This window comes from Entelurus aequoreus, linkage group LG12, assembly GCF_033978785.1.
Source record: "Entelurus aequoreus isolate RoL-2023_Sb linkage group LG12, RoL_Eaeq_v1.1, whole genome shotgun sequence".
NCBI classification, from domain to species: Eukaryota; Metazoa; Chordata; class Actinopteri; order Syngnathiformes; family Syngnathidae; genus Entelurus; species Entelurus aequoreus.
In genome coordinates, this window is record NC_084742.1 from 43818348 (window position 1) to 43839033 (window position 20686).

At 41.9% G+C, this 20686-nt stretch overlaps 1 protein-coding gene across 1 annotated transcript in view; it reads right to left on the reverse strand.

The window, feature by feature from the left end:
* LOC133662242 (pyruvate carboxylase, mitochondrial-like) overlaps window positions 1–20686 on the reverse strand; it is a 687704-nt gene that overhangs the window by 77211 nt on the left and 589807 nt on the right. The window contains exon 19 of the mRNA XM_062066065.1: window positions 13854–13935. Coding sequence (XP_061922049.1) covers window positions 13854–13935 — 82 coding nt within the window. The remainder of the gene's footprint in view (window positions 1–13853; window positions 13936–20686) is intronic.

The window sequence follows — 20686 nt, forward strand, 5'->3', positions numbered from 1 at the left end:
CAGAATTCAGCTAGCTTATGTTGCCATGCTGTACCAAATCTGCCTGGAGCCTTCAGAATCAACAATGCGTGCGTCTGTGCACTGTCAGTGAACGGACACATGGAGTTGATAGACTATTGCGATAGCCAATCAGATCACGAGTTGTTGTCAGTAAGGCCTTCTAGCTGGCCTAAGGCAGATACATATTGTGATGTTATGAGCTAGGTAACATAAGAACTCCATTACCCAGCATGCCACAGTAGTGAAGAGCATGCGCAGTAGCCGCGTTTAGGTTGTTGAATGTTTTTGATGAGCACGCTGTGGAGTAAACTTTAAGAACTCAGCCAACACGCCTCCTCTGGATCTTTTATAATTAGACAAGACAACACATATATTTGCAAGGCCATTTTTAAGAAAGATATTTAAAGAGAAACTACATCTTGTGAGACGATATCGGCCAACACCGGAAGCTAGCTCAGCTGTATAGGCGATGAAATGGGGAAATGCCCGCCAAACAACGAGCTTACACGGCGTCGAATGGGTCCTACAAATTGTGAGTTAAAATATTAAATTTCTTTATTTTTTCATGTTTAAAATGTTTTTTGCAATTTTAATTTTGACAGTACCACAATTAAAACATATGTTTTAAAGGCCTACTGAAACCCACTACTACCGACCACGCAGTCTGATAGTTTATATATCAATGATGAAATCTTAACATTGCAACACATGCCAATACGGCCGGGTTAACTTATAAAGTGCAATTTTAAATTTCCTGCTAAACTTCCGGTTGAAAACGTCTATGTATGATGACGTATGCGCGTGACGTCAATCGTTGAAACGGAAGTATTGGTACACCATTGAATCCAATACAAAAAAGCTCTGTTTTCATCTCATAATTCCACAGTATTCTGGACATCTGTGTTGGTGAATCTTTTGCAATTTGTTTAAATACAAATCCGTGATCCACAATAGAAAACGGAGAAAGTGTGGAATCCAATGAACCCTTGTACCTAAGTTACGGTCAGAGCGAAAAAAGATACGTCCTGCACTGCACTCTAATCCTTCCCTCTCACGTTCCTCATCCACGTATCTTTCATCCTCGCTCAAATTAATGGGGTAATCGTCGCTTTCTCGGTCCGAATCTCTCTCGCTGCTGGTGTAAACATTGGGAAAATGTGAGCAGCCCTTCCTCCTGTGACGTCACGCTACTTCCGGTACAGGCAAGGCTTTTTTTTATCAGCGACCAAAAGTTGCGAACTTTATCGTCGATGTTCTCTACTAAATCCTTTCAGCAAAAATATGGCAATATCGCGAAATGATCAAGTATGACACATAGATTGGATCTGCTATCCCCGTTTAAATAAAAAAAAAATCATTTCAGTAGGCCTTTAATTGCTGATGTGGGTTTATTGATTTTTAAATGTGCCAGAAAATAACCCGTTTTGTACAATGCCCAGTAGTGCGTAAATGTGTTTCTGTATAGTTCTGTATAAATGATGGTATTTTGAGAGGTAATCATTGAAGTGGCGGTATAGCTCGGTTGGTAGAGTGGCCGTGCCAGCAATTTAAAGGTTCCCCGCTTCTGCCATCCTAGTCACTGCCGTTGTGTCCTTGGGCAACACTAGGATGCTCCCAGTGCCGCCCACACTGGTTTAAAAATGTAACTTAGATATTGGGTTTCACAATGTAAAGTGCTTTGAGTCACTAGAGAAAAGCGCTATATAAATATAATTCACTTCACAAGTCGGGCATCATTGAAGGCCACTGCATTTACACCAGTGTGGGTGGCACTGGGAGCAGGTGGGTAAAGTGTCTTGCCCAAGGACACAACGGAAGTGACTAGGATCCTGGAACCCCTAAGTTGCTGGCACGCCGCCCCACATCATTTCTTCTTCTGATTGGCTAAAGCATTTGGGGACATAGCGCCAAGCGTTGCTTTGGCATGCGCATGGCAGCCTGCAAATATGTGTTTTCATGCGGAAATAGATTTGTTCATCTCCGGAGAGGCTATTAAACAAGATTTCTTTTATTGGAGTTTAATGTATTTTCCTAATTGAGACTGGGGGATACATTCCAGCGTAGTGTGTGTGTGTGTGTGTGTGTGTGTGTGTGTGTCGTCAAGTGTCTGCATATCTCTTCAGCAACGTTTTGACGCCGCGTCCTTAAATGGCTGCTTTGTTAAAGCAGCTGTCATTAATTAAATCATCTCCATGGTGCGTGAAACCGCAGCAAATTGATGCTTTGTCAAATAAATATGTCATCCTTCCACTGTGCCAGTGTGAAAATGCACGGCTTATAATGTACGTGTTTGCGTGTGTGCGCCGATGGAATAAACACTTAGTGAATTAACAGCCATTCACTTTTTGGCCATTTAGTCAGGACAAACAGAAGCGTTTGGCAGGGGGGGGGGGGGGGGGGTGGACTAAGGGAGCGAGGGTGGGGGGTGTTATTGAAACGTGCACGTGAAGTGCTGCTAATTGCTATGCCACTGGGTGCAGGCGAGGCAAAGAGGCGGAGGAGGACGGAGAGACGACGTGAAGGAGGAAGCAGAGCAAGCTGCAAACTACTCATTATTGCTTGTCGCCCAGATGGGCTGGAAAAAGGGGCGAGGAGGGGCGGGGTGGTTTGTGTGGGCGAAGGAAAGCGAAAACAGACTAAGGTCAGGAACGTTCCGGAAGACTCTGAAGCATTCAAGGCCGCGTTAATGAAAAGGAGTGAGGCGGCAGCTTTCAAATGAAGGACGAAGTACGATGTGACAGGTTTGAAAGGAAAAAAATTTGAAAAAAAAAAAAAAAAAAAAAATCACAAGTGTGTTTTCCCATGGAAAACGCTAGAAGAAATAACGAGTCAAGCAATGGAGGAGGGCGCTGATTGGAGGGGTGACGGAGGCTGGCAAGAACACGTGTAGGGGAAAGTAAATGTGGAACGAACAGCCAAGTGGAGGTTGCCTGAGGTAAAAAAAAAAAAAAAAAGCCCCTGGTCCGCAAACACTGCTGGGATACAGTCGTGGTCAAAAGTTTGCATACACTTGTGTAGGACATAATGTCATGGCTGTCTTGAGTTTCCAATAATTTCTACAACTCTTGTTTTTTTGTGATAGAGCAATTGGAGCACATACTTGTTGGTCACAAAAAACATACATGAAGTTATGAGTTTATTATGGGTCTACTGAAAATATGACTAAATCTGCTGCGTCAAAAGTATACATACAGCAATGTTAAAGGCCTACTGAAAGCCACTACTACCGACCACGCAGTCTGATAGTTTATATATCAATGATGAAATCTTAACATTGCAACACATGCCAATACGGCCGGGTTAACTTATGAAGTGCAATTTTAAATTTCCCGCTAAACTTCCGGTTGAAAACGTCTATGTATGATGACGTATGCGCGTGACGTCAATCATTGAAACGGAAGTATTCGGACCCCATGGAATACAATACAAAAAGCTCTGTTTTCATCTCAAAATTCCACAGTATTCTGGACATCTGTGTTGGTGAATCGTTTGCAATTTGTTTAATGAACAATGAAGACTGCAGAGAAGAAAGTTGTAGGTGGGATCGGTGTATTAGCGGCGGACTACAGCAACATAACCAGGAGGACTTTGAGATGGATAGCAGACGCGCTAGCCGCCGACCTCACCTTGACTTCCTCCGTCTCCGGTCCGCCGACCGCATCTATGATCATCGCTCCGTCGATCGCTGGAACGCAGGGGAGCACGGGTGTTGATGAGCAGATGAGGGCTGGCGTAGGTGGATAGCTAATGTTTTTAGCATAGCTCTGTGAGGTCCCGTTGCTAAGTTAGCTTCAATGGCGTCGTTAGCAAAAGCATTGTTAAGCTTCGCCAGCCTGGAAAGCATTAACCGTGTAGTTACATGTCCATGGTTTAAAAGTATTGTTGATTTTCTGTCTATCCTTCCAGTTTATTTATTTTGTTTCTATCTGCATTTAAGCCCGATGTGCTATCACGTTAGCTCCGTAGCTAAAGAGCTTCGCCAATGTATTGTCGTGGAGATAAAAGTCACTGTGAATGTCCATTTCGTGTTCTCAACTCTCATTTTCAAGAGGATGTAGTATCCGAGGTGGTTTAAAATACAAATCCGTGATCCACAATAGAAAAAGGAGAAAGTGTTGAATCCAATGAGCCTTTTTACCTAAGTTACGGTCAGAGCGAAAAAAAGATACGTCCTGCACTGCACTCTAGTCCTTCACTCTCACGTTCCTCATCCACGAATCTTTCATCCTCGCTCAAATTAATGGGGTAATCGTCGCTTTCTCGGTCCGAATCTCTCTCGCTCAATTGTAAACAATGGGGAATTGTGAGAAGTCCTTCCTCCGGTGACGTCACGCTACTTCCGGTACAGGCAATGCTTTTTTTTATCAGCGAGCAAAAGTTGCAACTTTATCGTCGTTGTTCTCTACTAAATCATTTCAGCAAAAATGTGGCAATATCGCGAAATGATCAAGTATGACACATAGAATGGATCTGCTATCCCCGTTTAAATAAAACAAATTCATTTCATTAGGCCTTTATTAAGGGTCTACTGAAAATGTGACCAAATCTGCTGCGTCAAAAGTATACATACAGCAATATTAATATTTGTTTACATGTCCCTTGGCAAGTTTCACTGCAATAAGGCGCTTTTGGTAACCCTCCACAAGCTTCTGGTTGACTTTGTGACCACTCCTCTTGACAAAATTGGTGCAGTTCACCTAAATGTGTTGGTTTTCTGACATGGACTTGTTTCTTCAGCATTGTCCACACGTTTAAGTCAGGACTTTGGGAAGGCCATTCTAAAATTCTAGCCTGATTTAGCCATTCCTTTACCACTTTTGATGTGTGTTTGGGGTCATTGTCCTGTTGGAACACCCAACTGCGCCCAAGACCCAACCTCCGGGCTGATGATTTTAGGTTGTCCTGATGAATTTGGAGGTAATCCTCATTTTTCATTGTCACACTTCATTTTGTAGCGTTAGAGCTCCAGTATGTACTGTACAACGCCTCAAATCCTTTAATGAAGCAACAGAAGCCTTTTAAGCAGCCTCTCGATTATTGATCACAATCCGAGACTTATTGTTTCGCTCCATCTCCCTCTCTTTTCCATCTTCTCATAATTGGTGTTGTTGAATGCACCGCCGTGTCTGCTCCTTTAATGAGGAACAGGCTGTCATTTATGGATCGGTTGACATTTGAAGAAGAACAGAAGAAGACCCTCAAAACAAAAACCACTGGAAGATGTTCTGTCCAATCAATGAAAACACTCAAAGAATAATTTCCTGTGCAAATATTAAACACTCAATGTCGGCAACATGAGGCAGTGTTGGTGTTAACGCACTTGTGTGTCTTTTCCGAAAGTCCGCGCGTCCCCGGGAAGCAGATTTTCTTTTTCTTTTTTACCGACCCGGCCTTTTCCGTCTCAAAACTCTGGTTTACTTGTTTTTTTAATTGATTATCGCTTTCCGCCGGTGTTTTGCTTTGTTTATATTTGCCGAGTCAAATTTCTGTCCCTGTTTATTGCGTTTTTATTGGTCGACTTCAAAGTGATGAACTTTCCGGTACAATTTCTTAAAGGCCTACTGAAACCCACTACTACCGACCACGCAGTCTGATAGTTTATATATCAATGATGAAATCTTAACATTGCAACACATGCCAATACGGCCGGGTTAACTTATAAAGTGCAATTTTAAATTTCCTGCCACACTTCCGGTTGAAAACGTCTAGATATGATGACGTATGCGCGTGACGTCAACGGTTGATACGGAAGTATTCTGACCCATTGAATCCAATACAAAAAAGCTCTGTTTTCATCCCAAAATTCCACAGTATTCTGGACATCTGTGTTGGTGAATCTTTTGCAATTTGTTTAATGAACAATGGAGACTGCAAAGAAGAAAGCTGTAGGTGCGCTAGCCGAACGACCTCACCTTGACTTCCTCCGTCTCCGGGCCGCCAACCGCATCGGTGATCGGGTGAAGTCCTTCGTCGTACCGTCGATCGCTGGAACGCAGGTGAGCACGGGTCGTGATGAGCAGATGAAAGCTGGCGTAGGTGCAGAGCTAATGTTTTTAGCATAGCTCTGTCGAGGTTCCGTAGCTAAGTTAGCTTCAATGGCGTCGTTAGCAACAGCATTGCTAAGCTTCGCCAAGCCGGACAGCATTAACCGTGTATTTACATGTCCAGAGTTTGGTAGTATTGTTGATCTTCTGTCTATCCTTCCAGTCAGGGACTTATTTGTTTTGTTTCTATATGCAGTAAAGCCCGATGCTATCACGTTAGCTCAGTAGCTAAAGAGCTTCACCGATGTATTGTCGTGGAGATAAAAGTCACTGTGAATGTCCATTTTGCGTTCTCGACTCTCATTTTCAAGAGGATATAGTATCCGAGGTGGTTTAAAATACAAATCTGTGATCCACAATAGAAAAAGGAGAGAGTGTGGAATCCAATGAACCCTTGTACCTAAGTTACGGTCAGAGCGAAAAAAGATACGTTCTGCACTGCACGCTAGTCCTTCACTTTCACGTTCCTCATCCACAAATCTTTCATCCTCGCTCAAATTAATGGGGTAATCGTCGCTTTCTCGGTCCGAATCTCTCTCGCTGCTGGTGTAAACAATAGGAAAATATGAACAGTCCTTCCTCCGGTGTCGTCACGCTACTTCCGGTAGGAGCAAGGCTTTTTTTTTATCAGAGACCAAAAGTTGCGAACTTTATCGTCGTTGTTCTATACTAAATCCTTTCAGCAAAAATACGGCAATATCGCGAAATGATCAAGTATGACACATAGAATGGATCTGCTATCCCCGTTTAAATAAAACAATTTCATTTCAGTAGGCCTTTGAGTTTTGATTCGCCGAAAGTTTTATCGATCACAAATACTGCATTTCCAGTATTAGGACTCCCGCGTGTGAAGAGTGAAGAAGTGAATTATCACCAATCACCCGGGAATCACCAAAAATGATTCCCATGCGCGGCCACTGCTACTGCTCACTGCTCCCCTCACCTCCCAGGGAGTGAACAAGGGGATGAGTCAAATGCAGAAGACACATTTCACCACACCTAGTGTGTGTGACAATCATTGGTACTTTAACTTTTAACTATTTTTTAAATATTTACATAGCGCTTTTCTCTAGTGACTCAAAGCGCTTTTTACATAGTGAAACCCAATATCTAAGTTACATTTAAACCAGTGTGGGAGCAGGTGGGTAAAGTGTCTTGCCCAAGGACACAACGGCAGTGACTAGGATGGCGGAAGCGGGGATCGAACCTGGAACCCTCAAGTTGCTGGCACGACCACTCTACCAACCGAGCTATACCGCCCCACCGCTATACCGTGTTATTGTTTTCGTCATGGCGAGCAATAAACCCGAGAAGCGAAGCTTCAATGAAAAGTGGCTTCAGGAGCCACTTTTCAGCAAATGGCTCACTTATGAAGATGGAAAGATGTTTTGCACGCCATGCAAACGGGCAAAGAAAAAGAACACCTTTACGACCGGGTGCACTGATTTTCAAAGATCCAGCCTCACCAGGCACCAAGAAACATCATGTTACACCTTTCCTGCTTGTCGGCTCCCGGACCGTGGTCGAGGAACGCAGGGGAGACGTTTCCTCCAGGGCCGATGTATTGTCTGGGGTAACACCCTCCACTTTACCCGGCAGTGGGTCCCTACAGTTCCGCTCTTTGGTCAGAATGACAAGGCCGTCGATTAGTTATAACTCTTTATTTATGTTTTCCACAAAGCCAGCGGACATCCACCATGCTTTTAACACTCCTGAACATGCTAGCGCTCCCTCTCTTAACTTGCCCATTCACTTACACACCTCACTCACCCCACATATTGCCATTCTTAAAGGGGAACACACATCTTATGGCCATCACAAAGCCAGAGATGACATGCCAGAGGCATTGAGTGCCACTGTATTAAATGACATTGAAACTAACTTGCAAAATTCTAAGTTTGTTGGCATTAATTGCCATGAAAGTGTAGATGTGGCGGTTTTTAAACGACTGATCTACTACATACAGGTGAGAATAATCAATTACATTTTTCATATGCATGTATGCCCTGAAACACGATTATCATCATTTCATGACCGAATCAAAACACTTTTTGCACTTTTATACTGAAATAAATACACCTACAACTTATTAAATGAAAATATAGAGATGAGTGCCATGTACACAACTCGCTGCCTAAAGCGAGTACATAAAATCCTGAAGGACAGATACCACCCAGCACATGGCCTCTTCAACCTGCTACCCTCTGGAACAGACCTTGGCATTCTGGGGCCCGCGGGCCACATCCGGCCCTTTGTACGTCCCTGTCCGGCCCGCGTGAGGCCAATCATAAATTACAAAATAAATGTAAAAAAGTATCTATCTCGAGTGTGCAATACAACGGTGCTGCTTTTGTTTTGAAAAGCGTTATTTGTATAACTTCCGTGTGGACGTATGCGCGTGTGTGATTGTGAGTGAATGTGAACAGCGGCAATCAAAAATTACAAAATTACATTAAAAAAACATCTATGTCGTGCGTGCAATACAACTGTGCTGCTTTTATTTTGAAAAGTGTTATTTATGGGCGTATGTCCGTGTGTAACCTGTGAGTGAAAGTGCACAGCGACAAGTGATGCCCAGTTATCCCCAAGACGCTAAAAAAAGAAAAGTTGCTGACGAATGGCGTGTTTTCAACAAGACATGGACTGCCAAGTATTTCTTTACAGAAATTAAAGGTAAAGCCGTGTGCTTAATTTGTGGTACACAGGTTGCTGTGTTTAAAGGCCTACTGAAACCCACTACTACCGACCACACAGTCTGATAGTTTATATATCAATGATGAAATCTTAACATTGCAACACATGCCAATACGGCCGGGTTAACTTATAAAGTGCAATTTTAAATTTCCCGCTAAACTTCCGGTTGAAAACGTCTATGTATGATGACGTGTGCGTGTGACGTCAATCGTTGAAACGGAAGTATTCGGACTCCATTGTATCCAATACAAAAAGCTCTGTTTTCATTTCAAAATTCCACAGTATTCTGGACATCTGTGTTGGTGAATCTTTTTAGCAATTTGTTTAATGAACAATGAAGACTGCAAAGAAGAAAGCTGTAGCTGGGATCGGTGTATTAGCGGCTGGCTGCAGCAACACAAGCAGGAGGACTTTGACTTGAATAGCAGACGCGCTATCCGACGCTAGCCGCCGACCGCACGGATGATCGGGTGAAGTCCTTCGTCGCACCGCCGATCGCTGGAACGCAGGTGAGCACGGGTGTTGATGAGCAGATGAGGGCTGGCTGGCGTAGGTGGAGCGCTAATGTTTTTAGCATAGCTCTGTGAGGTCCCGTTGCTAAGTCAGCTTCAATAGCGTCGTTAGCAACAGCATTGTTAAGCTTCGCCAGGCTGGAAAGCATTAACCGTGTATTTACAGGTCCATGGTTTAATAGTATTGTTGATTTTCTGTCTATCCTTCCAGTCAGGGGCTTATTTATTTTGTTTCTATATGCAGTTAAGCCCGATGCTATCACGTTAGCTCCGTAGCTAAAGTGTTTCGCCGATGTATTGTTGTGGAGATAAAAGTCACTGTGAATGTCCATTTCGCGTTCTCGACTCTCATTTTCAAGAGGATATAGTATCCGAGGTGGTTTAAAATACAAATCCGTGATCCACAATAGAAAAAGGAGAGAGTGTGGAATCCAATGAGCCAGCTTGTACCTAAGTTACGGTCAGAGCAAAAAAAGATACGTCCTGCACTGCACTCTAGTCCTTCACTCTCACGTTCCTCATCCACAAATCTTTCATCCTGGCTCAAATTAATGGGGTAATCGTCGCTTTCTCGGTCCGAATCGCTCTCGCTGCTGGTGTAAACAATGGGGAAATGTGAGGAGCCTTTCAACCTGTGACGTCACGCTACTTCCGGTACAGGCAAGGCTTTTTTTATCAGCGACCAAAAGTTGCGAACTTTATCGTCGATGTTCTCTACTAAATCCTTTCAGCAAAAATATGGCAATATCGCAAAATGATCAAGTATGACACATAGAATGGATCTGCTATCCCCGTTTAAATAAAACAATTTCATTTCAGTAGGCCTTTAAAGAATATAGTGTAACGACCTGCTGAAGTTGATGTTGTGTTCTTGAGTTGCGGAAATGAGGAGTGAGGATAGACGTGCGTGTGGAAGGAAAGAGATAAGTTGAGCTGTGTTAGTATAGCTTGCTCAATAAAAGTTTAAAAAGAGCGTCAGACTTGGTGTGCACTTCTTCTGAACGCTACAATTGGTGTTAGAAGTAAAACTTTGCGCATACAGCGATGCTTGTGTGCTCAGCCTGCTACGTCATCGGGAGGTACGTGCCACGATGTTTCCTGGCGACTTTGTCAAGATTGAACGGGAGGGAAGGACAATGAGTGGGGACTTAAGGGGCCGGCAGCGACTGCAGATGTCTGTGTGAATCCCAGACGTGAGGAGCTCGTCGCAAAGAGAGAGAGAGAGGGAGGAAGGATAGAGGCAACGTCGACACGCTGCTTGGCATGGGGGAATTCTGCCCTCAATGAAGACTCCCAGGTTTGATGGCAAGGCGAACTGGGAGGCATTTCATCCCACTTCTCGAGAAATGAATCCACGCCTTTATCTCGAATCGTTTAGACTACTGCAATGCCTTGTATGTAGGCTTTAGCCAGGCCTCCCTCGCCCGCCTGCAGCTCGTGCAGAACTCTGCTGCTCGTCTGCTAACACAGACCCGCAGACGTGAGCACATCACCCCTATATTAGCGTCCCTTCACTGGCTCCCTGTGCATTACAGAATCAACTTTAAACTCCTTTTATTTGTTTTTAAATGTCTAAACAACCTCGCGCCAACATATCTCTCCGACCTCCTTCAGCCTTACTGCCCCACCCGATCCCTAAGATCAGCCGATCAGCTGCTACTGACGGTCCCTGACACAAGGCTGAAGCTTAGAGGTGACAGAGCTTTTGCCGCTGCTGCTCCCAAGCTCTGGAACGACCTACCTCTTAGTGTTAGACAAGCCTCCTCTCTTCCTGTTTTTAAATCTCTCTTAAAAACATACTTTTATTCCATGGCTTTTAACACTGAGTGATATCCATCCTGCAATGGCGCCCCATAATACACCTGCTGTGAACCTGTTTTTATGTTTTATTTATTTATTTTTTATCGTGTTCTGTTTGTGTTGTGTTTGCTCGGTACTCGTATTATCTTTTAACCTGCCCATTGTACAGCACTTTGGCTACCCCTGTGGTAAATTTTAAATGTGCTTTATAAATAAAGTTGATTTGATTTGATTTGATTTGACTTCTGACACCAATTGTAGCGTCCAGAAGAAGTGCACACCAAGTCTGACGCTCTTTTTAAACTTTTATTGAGCAACCTATACTAACACAGCTCAACTTATATCGTTCTTTCCACACGCACGTCTATCCTCACTCCTCATTTCCGCAACAGCAACGCTTCCTCCTTCTTCGCCAATCACCTTACAGGCGTGCTACGTTCACAACAAAGAGGATGCAGGATAAAGTGACAGAAATTGAAATTTTTGCATTGTAATACACATCAGGAAGTGTTGTGTAAGAAAGTGTTAAAAATAAAACCATCAAAATCCATCTGCTTTTGTATAAAGATAAGTTAGGTTAAATGAAAATATTATTATTATGTATCTTACGGTATATAAAAAATAATTTGAGCAAAATTTAATTGCAATATTGTCGGTGTGGCCCTCCAGCAGTGCTCGGGGTTGCTCATGCGGCCCCCGGTAAAAATTAATTGCCCACCCCTGCTCTGGAAGGAGGTATAGATCGATTCACGCCAGGACCACCAGAAAGTCTCACAGTCTGTATCCCCAGGCTGTGAGACTGCTAAATGAACAGCCTGCCCCGGACCATCTTATTACCTGACTTTTCACCACCTCAATAATTGTGCTCTGGACATTGCATTGCTGCAACATCAACGTAACACCCATCAGACATCTGACTGTTCCCACTCCCACGCCCCTCTATTCGCAATCTTCTTGACAATGCTAAACTGTAAACTATGGTCAACCTGCACTTCAATGCAGCTTCTATGCCGCTAGACAAAGCTCAAACAAAATCTGGTTGACATGTATGACTTAAGTGTTATTATGACAATGACAATAAAGGAATTGATTGATTGATGGAAAAAAATACCGGCAGCAGTAAAGTTTAGATCCATGAAGGAAAAGAAGAAAGTGAATGAATGTTTATAACTACAAAAATTTACATATGCATAAAAATGTGTTTTCTTTTGTGTTATTTTTTTTAATGAATTAAAGGTCTACTGAAACCTACTACTACCGACCACGCAGTCTGATAGTTTATATATCAATGATGAAATCTTAACATTGCAACACATGCCAATACGGCCGGGTTAACTTATAAAGTGCAATTTTAAATTTCCCGGGAAACTTCCGGCTGAAAACGTCTATGTATGATGACTTTTGCGCGTGAAGTCAAGGGTTGAAGCGGAAGTATTCGGACACCATTGTATCCAAATACAAACAGCTCTGTTTTCATCGCAAAATTCCACAGTATTCTGGACATCTGTGTTGGTAAATCTTTTGCAATTTGTTCAATTAACAATGGAGACTGCAAAGAAGAAAGCTGTAGGTGGGATCTGTGTATTAGCGGCTGGCTGCAGCAACACAACCAGGAGGACTTTGAGTTGGATAGCAGACGCGCTACCGTGATTACCTTGACTTCTTCCGTCTCCGGGCCGCCGACCGCATCAATGATCGGGTGAAATCCTTCGTTGCGCCGTCGATCGCTGGAACGCAGGTGAGCACGGGTCGTGATGAGCAGATGAGAGCTGGCGCAGATGGAGAGCTAATGTTTTTAGCATAGCTCTGTCGAGGTCCCGTAGCTAAGTTAGCTTCAATGGCGTCGTTAGCAACAGCATTGCTAGGCTTCGCCAGGCGGTACAGCATTAACCGTGTGGTTACAGGTCCAGAGTTTGGTAGTATTGTTGATCTTCTGTCTATCCTTCCTGTCAGGGCCTTATTTCGTCTGTTTCTATATGCAGTTAAGCCCGATGCTCTCACGTTAGCTCTGTAGCTAAAGTGCTTCGCCGATGTATTGTCGTGGAGATAAAAGTCACTGTGAATGTCCATTTCGCGTTCTCGACTCTCATTTTCAAGAGGATATAGTATCCGAGGTGGTTTAAAATAAAAATCCGTGATCCACAATAGAAAAAGGAGAGAGTGTGGAAGCCAATGAGCCCTTTTACCTAAGTTACGGTCAGAGCGAAAAAAGATACGTCCTGCACTGCACTCTAGTCCTTCACTCTCACGTTCCTCATCCATGAATCTTTCATCCTGGCTCAAATTAATGGGGTAGTCGTCGCTTTCTCGGTTCGAATCTCTCTCGCTGCTGGCGGCCATCATTGAAATCAATGGGGAAATGTGAGGAGCCTTTCAACCTGCAACGTCACGCTACAGGCAAGACTTTTTTTTATCAGCGACCAAAAGTTGCGAACTTTATCGTCGATGTTCTCTACTAAATCCTTTCAACAAAAATATGGCAATATCGCGAAATGATCAAGTATGACACATAGAATGGATCTGCTATCCCCGTTTAAATTTAAAAAAATTATTTCAGTTGGCCTTTAGGTAACTTTTTCCAGAACACAATATAGAATGTGAGATATAACAGGATAATGCATACATTTATCATTTGTTTTCAAAACGGTTACAAAAAAGTGGGCCCCCAAAAATTCCCCGTGGGACCCCCTTTTGAAAATTCCTAGCCCCAACACTGATTAGGTATGCCTGCACAAGCTTGTATCAGACAGGTGTGCCTAATGTTGTGTTTGTGGATGCTTTTGAAGTGTGGAAACTTGCTTACCAGAGTCCAACTTGGTCCCTTTGGTGCAGGCGACCATTGCTCCCATGCTGGGTTGGGACGTCATGCCTGCCATCGAGTCAACCTGGGGGGGAAAAAACAATTCAATAAGAGGGCGGAGGTAGTAATCTACTGTGTGTTGATCTAATGATATTGTCATTCACTGCTAACCAAAGAACAGCACAACATCAAATTAAAACCACCAAATGAATAGAGACTCATCATTAGTACAATAATAAGCATGGTTTGATGTGTGCAGGTGACAAGCACAGCGTGTTTATATTCTCAATGACATTGTGGAAAGTTCTGGATAATTACTTTTCACAATAATCTCCCACAAGTAACAAAAATACAAATGTTTGGTTCGTCATTAGCATGGAAGCGACGAGTAAGTGTGACGTTATAGCACGCGCTCACTTTTGACCTCGATCTGACACTACTATTTTTTTCAATGTCCATCCATTTTCTACCGCTTGTCCCTTTCGGTTTCTTTATGTATATTTTTTCTAATTAAATTAACACTATTTTTAAGGCTATGTTCACACTGCAGGGGTAGGATGTCCGATTTGGATTTTTTTAGTCAAATACAATCTTATGAAAATTAATTTGTGTCTTTATTACGAGAGCTTTTGTCTGACACTGAATTTATGTAACTGAATTCTTTCCGTTTTCATTTTGTGAACTGATTTTTTAAATGTTTTTTTACATCAAACTATGCTGATAATTTCATTGAAAAAAAATGCAGTTTTTAAAAATTCAGTGTATAATAAAAATGCAGTGTTTTAAAAATTCAGTGTATAAAAATTCAGTGTCTAAAAATAAAGTGCTGTAAAATTCAGTGTATAAAATTTCAATGTGTTCAAAAATATTTTTTTTTGCTGATTCAAAAAGCAAGACTCACTTCCGGTGAATTAAGACTGAAGCAATCGATCCTGTCTCAGAACCAGCCAATGAGGTGTCAAGTTTGAAGTCACGTGACACAGGTCTTGCAAAACACCGTAAAAAAAAAGCAGTTAACGTGGCTACCTTGGCATAATACAAAATAATTAACATTTCAATGTGGCCCGCTGGATATGTTCAAACTATAGAAATGATTCCAATGGTTAAAACGTGCACTTTTGAGTGACGTACGGAAATTCTGGGAACGAACAGAGCGGGCGGGGCTTGTTTAGAGAGCGGCGAGTGTCAGACGGAGGCGTAGTTCTACAGCAAAGTTCTGCAGAACAGTGATATTATATCAAATATGTGGATGTTTTTACGTTTTTCTTTTATGCTTCGCCGTGTTTGTTGCATTTTAGTTGCTCTTGCTCGATTATAAAAGATGTCGATAAAGGAGGTGGTCTGCAGTGGAGGAGCAACGTTCACATATTCTCAATATTCAGTGTTTTATTGTTCATAATTAATATTGTAAATCCCACATTATGTATTCTCATGTACATTCTGAGTGTCTTTTCAGTAAAAAACTAAAAAAAACATCTCAAAAACGGAATGAACTTTAGTTTATTTTACCGAATTACAGAATATAAATACAAATATAGAATGTGGGATTTACAATATTAACTATGAACAATAAGACACTGAATATTGAGAATATATGAACGTTGCTCCTCTACTGCAGACCACCTCCGTGATCGACATCTTTATAATCGAGCAAGAACAAAAAAATTTAACAAACACGGCAAAAAATAAAGGCTAAATTATTAAACACATCTACTTATTTTATATAATATCACTTTCTACAACAAAGTTCTGTAGAACAGTGATATTACATGGAGTTCTGAGGCTTGTACGTGACTTTAAACTTGACACCTCATTGGCTGGTTCTGACACAGGATTGATTGCTTCAGCCTTATTTTACCGGAAGTGAGTCTTGCTTTTTGAAGCACCGAATGTTTCGACACTGAATTTTTTACGCTGAATTTTTATAAACAATTTTTTTTTTTTTAACTGCTTTTTCATACACTGAATTTTTATACACCTAAGTTTAAAAAGCAGAATTTTTTTCAATGGAATTGTCAGCATAATTTCATGTCAAAAATTCAGTTCACAAAATTCAAACACAAAAAATTCAGTTACATAAATTCAGTGTAAAAAAAAAGCTTTCGTAATAAAGACACACATTAACCTCCATACAATCTTTTTATGTAGTACCAAAAAAAAAAGTGAGTTCTAATGTGAACGCAATCTGACCTGCATGCAGACGTCACACATGCTGCAGTATTTACGGACGTAAACACAGCTCAAATTCTAATAGGTCTCAGTCCTGGCGCATTTGTGGTAATTCCAAGGATTGTGTGCAATCAAATTTAACACAACAATTTAACAACGCATGTAAGATTAAGAAGAAAGATGGGACATTTTCTTCGATGTCTGCTCCGAAGTGCAAGAGTGAGCAGTCGGACACAGGAGTGGCGGTTGTGGAACCTTGACGTGAGTTCTTGAGACGTATTATTTTCGCCCGTTTGCTGCTCGTTTGTCAACTACTGTATTTTTCATAGTTTGGCCGGGGGTGCGACTTGTACTCAGGAGCGACTTATGTGTGAAATTATTAACACATTAGCGTAAAATATCAAATAATATTATTTAGCTCATTCACGTAAGAGACTAGACGTATAAGATTTCATGGGATTTAGCGATTAGGAGTGACAGATTGTTTGGTAAACGTATAGCATGTTCTATATGTTATAGTTATTTGAATGACTCTTACCATAATATGTTACGTTAACATACCAGGCACGTTCTCAGTTGGTTATTTATGCCTCATATAACGTACACTTATTCAGCCTGTTGTTCACTATTCTTTATTTATTTTAAATTGCCTTTCAAATGTCTATTCTTGGTGTTGGGTTTTATCAAATAAATGTCCCCAAAAAATGTGAATTATACTCCAGTGCGACTTACATATGTTTTTTTCCTTCTTTATTATGCATTTTCGGCAGGTGCGACTTATACTCCGGTGCGACTTATACTCCGAAAAATACAGTATTTATTTTTGAACCGTCTACTTTGGTTAAGAATCATGACGCTGATCACTTTTAGAAGAACTATCATTTAAAGTGACCAGATCGTTCAGCCTGCAATCGCATCGGTTACGTATCTGATTTATATCCACATACAAAAGAGGCCTGGGTCGGATTGGAAACATTTGGAGTTGCACTGTTCACATTGACATGAATAAATCCGCCACAGGTCACATATGGGTACAAAATATCGGAATTGACCTGCCTACAATTAATATGCATTTACAATACAGTTGATGTTTCTAAAACTTTTTAAAAAGCGTCCGTAAAACGTCAATATATATTTTTTTCCGCTGCCCGATGGTCGGGGATTCTAAACTTTAAATGGCCGCCAGCTGGTTAATTTATTGGAATTCACAAGGGATTTCATTATGCAAACAGCAGAGAATGAATGTTTGCTAATGTTAATGGGAGGGTGAGAGTACATATCTAAGAGGAAGGAGGTCTCTCTCAATCTGTGCACTTCCATACCTATATTTAGCATTTGGAGTGCATATAAGTGCATGTGTTTAGACTGAGAACGACAGTGGTACCTAATGATACGAGTTTATTTCGTTCGGCTCGTACCTCGAAAAACTGGCATTGTGAAACAGCCATTGACATGAATTGAAAGCTAAACAGCACAATTTTAACATGTAAGATGTCTTGAAAAACTAACTTTTCAAAAATAAATATTGTATGAATAACAATACAATAGAATGTAGTACAAATAACTACAGCAGTTTTACGAAGCAATGTAATATCCTGAAAAAAACTAGGCTGGGCCCCTCGTAAGCCAAGCCACCACTGTGCAATGCCAGGACCCAAATAGTGAATGTAGAGAAATGGACACTTAACCACTACAAGTGGCCTGATTGACCTGGATATCGATATAATCGATACCAGGGTAGTATCAGTATCAGATCGATACTAGCGTGATGAAACACTAGTTTTCAGGTCTCTACTAAGTGTGTTTTTTGTTATGTTGCGTACAGCGGCACCGCTAGGGATTTTGGGCCCCATGAAAATAATCTATACAGGGCCCCCTGTATTATAATTTCATCATCATTAGGGGCCTCTCTGGGCCCTCCTCCATCATGGGCCCCTAGAATCCGTCTCCTTTACCCCCCCTTTTCGGCGCCCCTGGTTGCGTATATCAGACATAGGAGCCAAAGGATTTAAATGAGAGCCAATATTCGCTTCTTCTTTTGTTAACCTAATTTGCACTTCTGATTTTATTTTTGCTTGGACAAATAAATGTAATAAAAAAGGGACAACTTTATTTAGTTGACTTTGCTACATTGTCAATTGTATTAAAGGCCTACTGAAACCCACTACTACCGACCACGCAGTCTGATAGTTTATATATCAATGATGAAATCTTAACATTGCAACACATGCCAATACGGCCGGGTTAGATTAGTAAAGTGCAATTTTAAATTTCCCGCGAAATATCCTGCTGAAAACGTCTCGGTATGATGACGTTTGCGCGTGACGTCACGGATTGTAGCGGACATTTTGGGACAGCATTGTGGCCAGCTATTAAGTTGTCTGTTTCCATCGCAAAATTCCACAGTATTCTGGACATCTGTGTTGGTGAATCTTTTGCAATTTGTTTAATGAACAATGAAGACAGCAAAGAAGAAAGCTGTAGGTGGGAAGCGGTGTATTAGCGGCCGGTTGCAGCAACACAAACACGTGGCGGCTACGTAGTAGCTGGTGTTTCATTGTTTACGTTCCCGAAATATGACAGTCAAGCTTTACCATTGGCCTGTGTAGAACTGGGACAACAGAGACTCTTACCAGGAGGACTTTGAGTTGGATACGCGCTACTGTGAGTACGCAGCTGCGGCTTCCAAACATTTGATCGCTTGCCCGTACGTGCGTGCCGCTATGTGCATGTCACATACGAAACTTTGGGGAAATACATGTGCTGTATGAACTTTGTGGAGGTGAACGGTACTTTGGGCTGTGGGATTGAGTGTGTTGTGCGGGTGTTTGATTTGTATTGGTGGGTTATATGGACGGGAGGGGGGAGGTGTTTGTTATGCGGGATTAATTTGTGGCATATTAAATATAAGCCTGGTTGTGTTGTGGCTAATAGAGTATATACACTACCGTTCAAAAGTTTGGGGTCACCCAAACAATTTTGTGGAATATCCTTCATTTCTAAGAACAAGAATAGACTGTCGCGTTTCAGATGAAAGCTCTCTTTTTCTGGCCATTTTGAGCGTTTAATTGACCCCACAAATGTGATGCTCCAGAAACTCAATCTGCTCAAAGGAAGGCCAGTTTTGTAGCTTCTGTAACAAGCTAAACTGTTTTCAGATGTGTGAACATGATTGCACAAGGGTTTTCTAATCATCAATTAGCCTTCTGAGCCAATGAGCAAACACATTGTACCATTAGAACACTGGAGTGATAGTTGCTGGAAATGGGCCTCTATACACCTATGTAGATATTGCACCAAAAACCAGACATTTGCAGCTAGAATAGTCATTTACCACATTAGCAATGTATAGAGTGTATGTCTTTAAAGTTAAGACTAGTTTAAAGTTATCTTCATTGAAAAATAAGGACATTTTAATGTGACCCCAAACTTTTGAACGGTAGTGTATGTCTTGTGTTTATTTACTGTTTTAGTCATTCCCAGCTGAATATCAGGTCCCATCCGCCTCTCACAGCATCTTCCCTATCTGAATCGCTTCCACTGCCCTCTAATCCTTCACTCTCACTTTCCTCATCCACGAATCTTTCATCCTCGCTCAAATTAATGGGGTAATCGTCGCTTTCTCGGTCCGAATCGCTCTCGCTGCTGGTGGCCATGATTGTAAACAATGTGCAGATGTGAGGAGCTCCACAACCTGTGACGTCACGCTACTTCCGGTACAGCCAAGGCTTTTTTTTATCAGCGACCAAAAGTTGCGAACTTTATCGTTGATGTTCTCTACTAAATCCTTTCAGCAAAAATATGGCAATATCGCGAAATGATCAAGTATGACACATAGAAATGACCTGCTATCCCCGTTTAAATAAGAAAATCTCATTTCAGTAGGCCTTTAAATATTGTTCAATTCAGTGGTTCTCAGTTTAAATGAGGACCAGCCACAGAGGGGACACACACAGAGTGAAATATTGCAAGAAAGTATTTCTAACACTTTTTGTGTCTTTTTACGCATCGAAATCAGAAAGGACGCACATTTCCAAAAGTCCGCGCGTCCCCGGGAAGCAGATTTTTTTTTTTTTTACCAACCCGGCCTTCTTCGGGTCAAAACTCCGGTTTACTTGTTTTTTTTATCGATTATCACTTTCCGCCGGTGTTTTGCTTTGTTAATATTTCCATCCATCCATCCATTTTCTACCGCTTGTCCCGTTTGGGGTCGCGGGGGATGCTGGAGCCTATCTCAGCTGCATTCGGGCGGTAGGCGGGGTACACCCTGGACAAGTTGCCACCTCATCACAGGGCCAACACAGATAGACAGACAACATTCACACACTAGGGACCAATTTAGTGTTGCCAATCAACCTATCCCCAGGTGCATGTCTTTGGAGGTGGGAGGAAGCCGGAGTACCCGGAGGGAACCCACGCAGTCACGGGAAGAACATGCAAACTCTACACAGAAAGATCCCGAGCGCAGGATCGAACCCAGGACATTCGTATTGTGAGGCAGATGCACTAACCCCTCTAATCTTTGTTGATGATTACAGTTTAGAGCTCATAAAAACCAGTATCAGTATTTCATAAAATTTGAAGAACTGCAAAAACTTCTTGAGCCTTTAACTGACCTAATAAATTCTGCACAATATTCTCATTTATTGATGTGTGCTTGCAAGAAT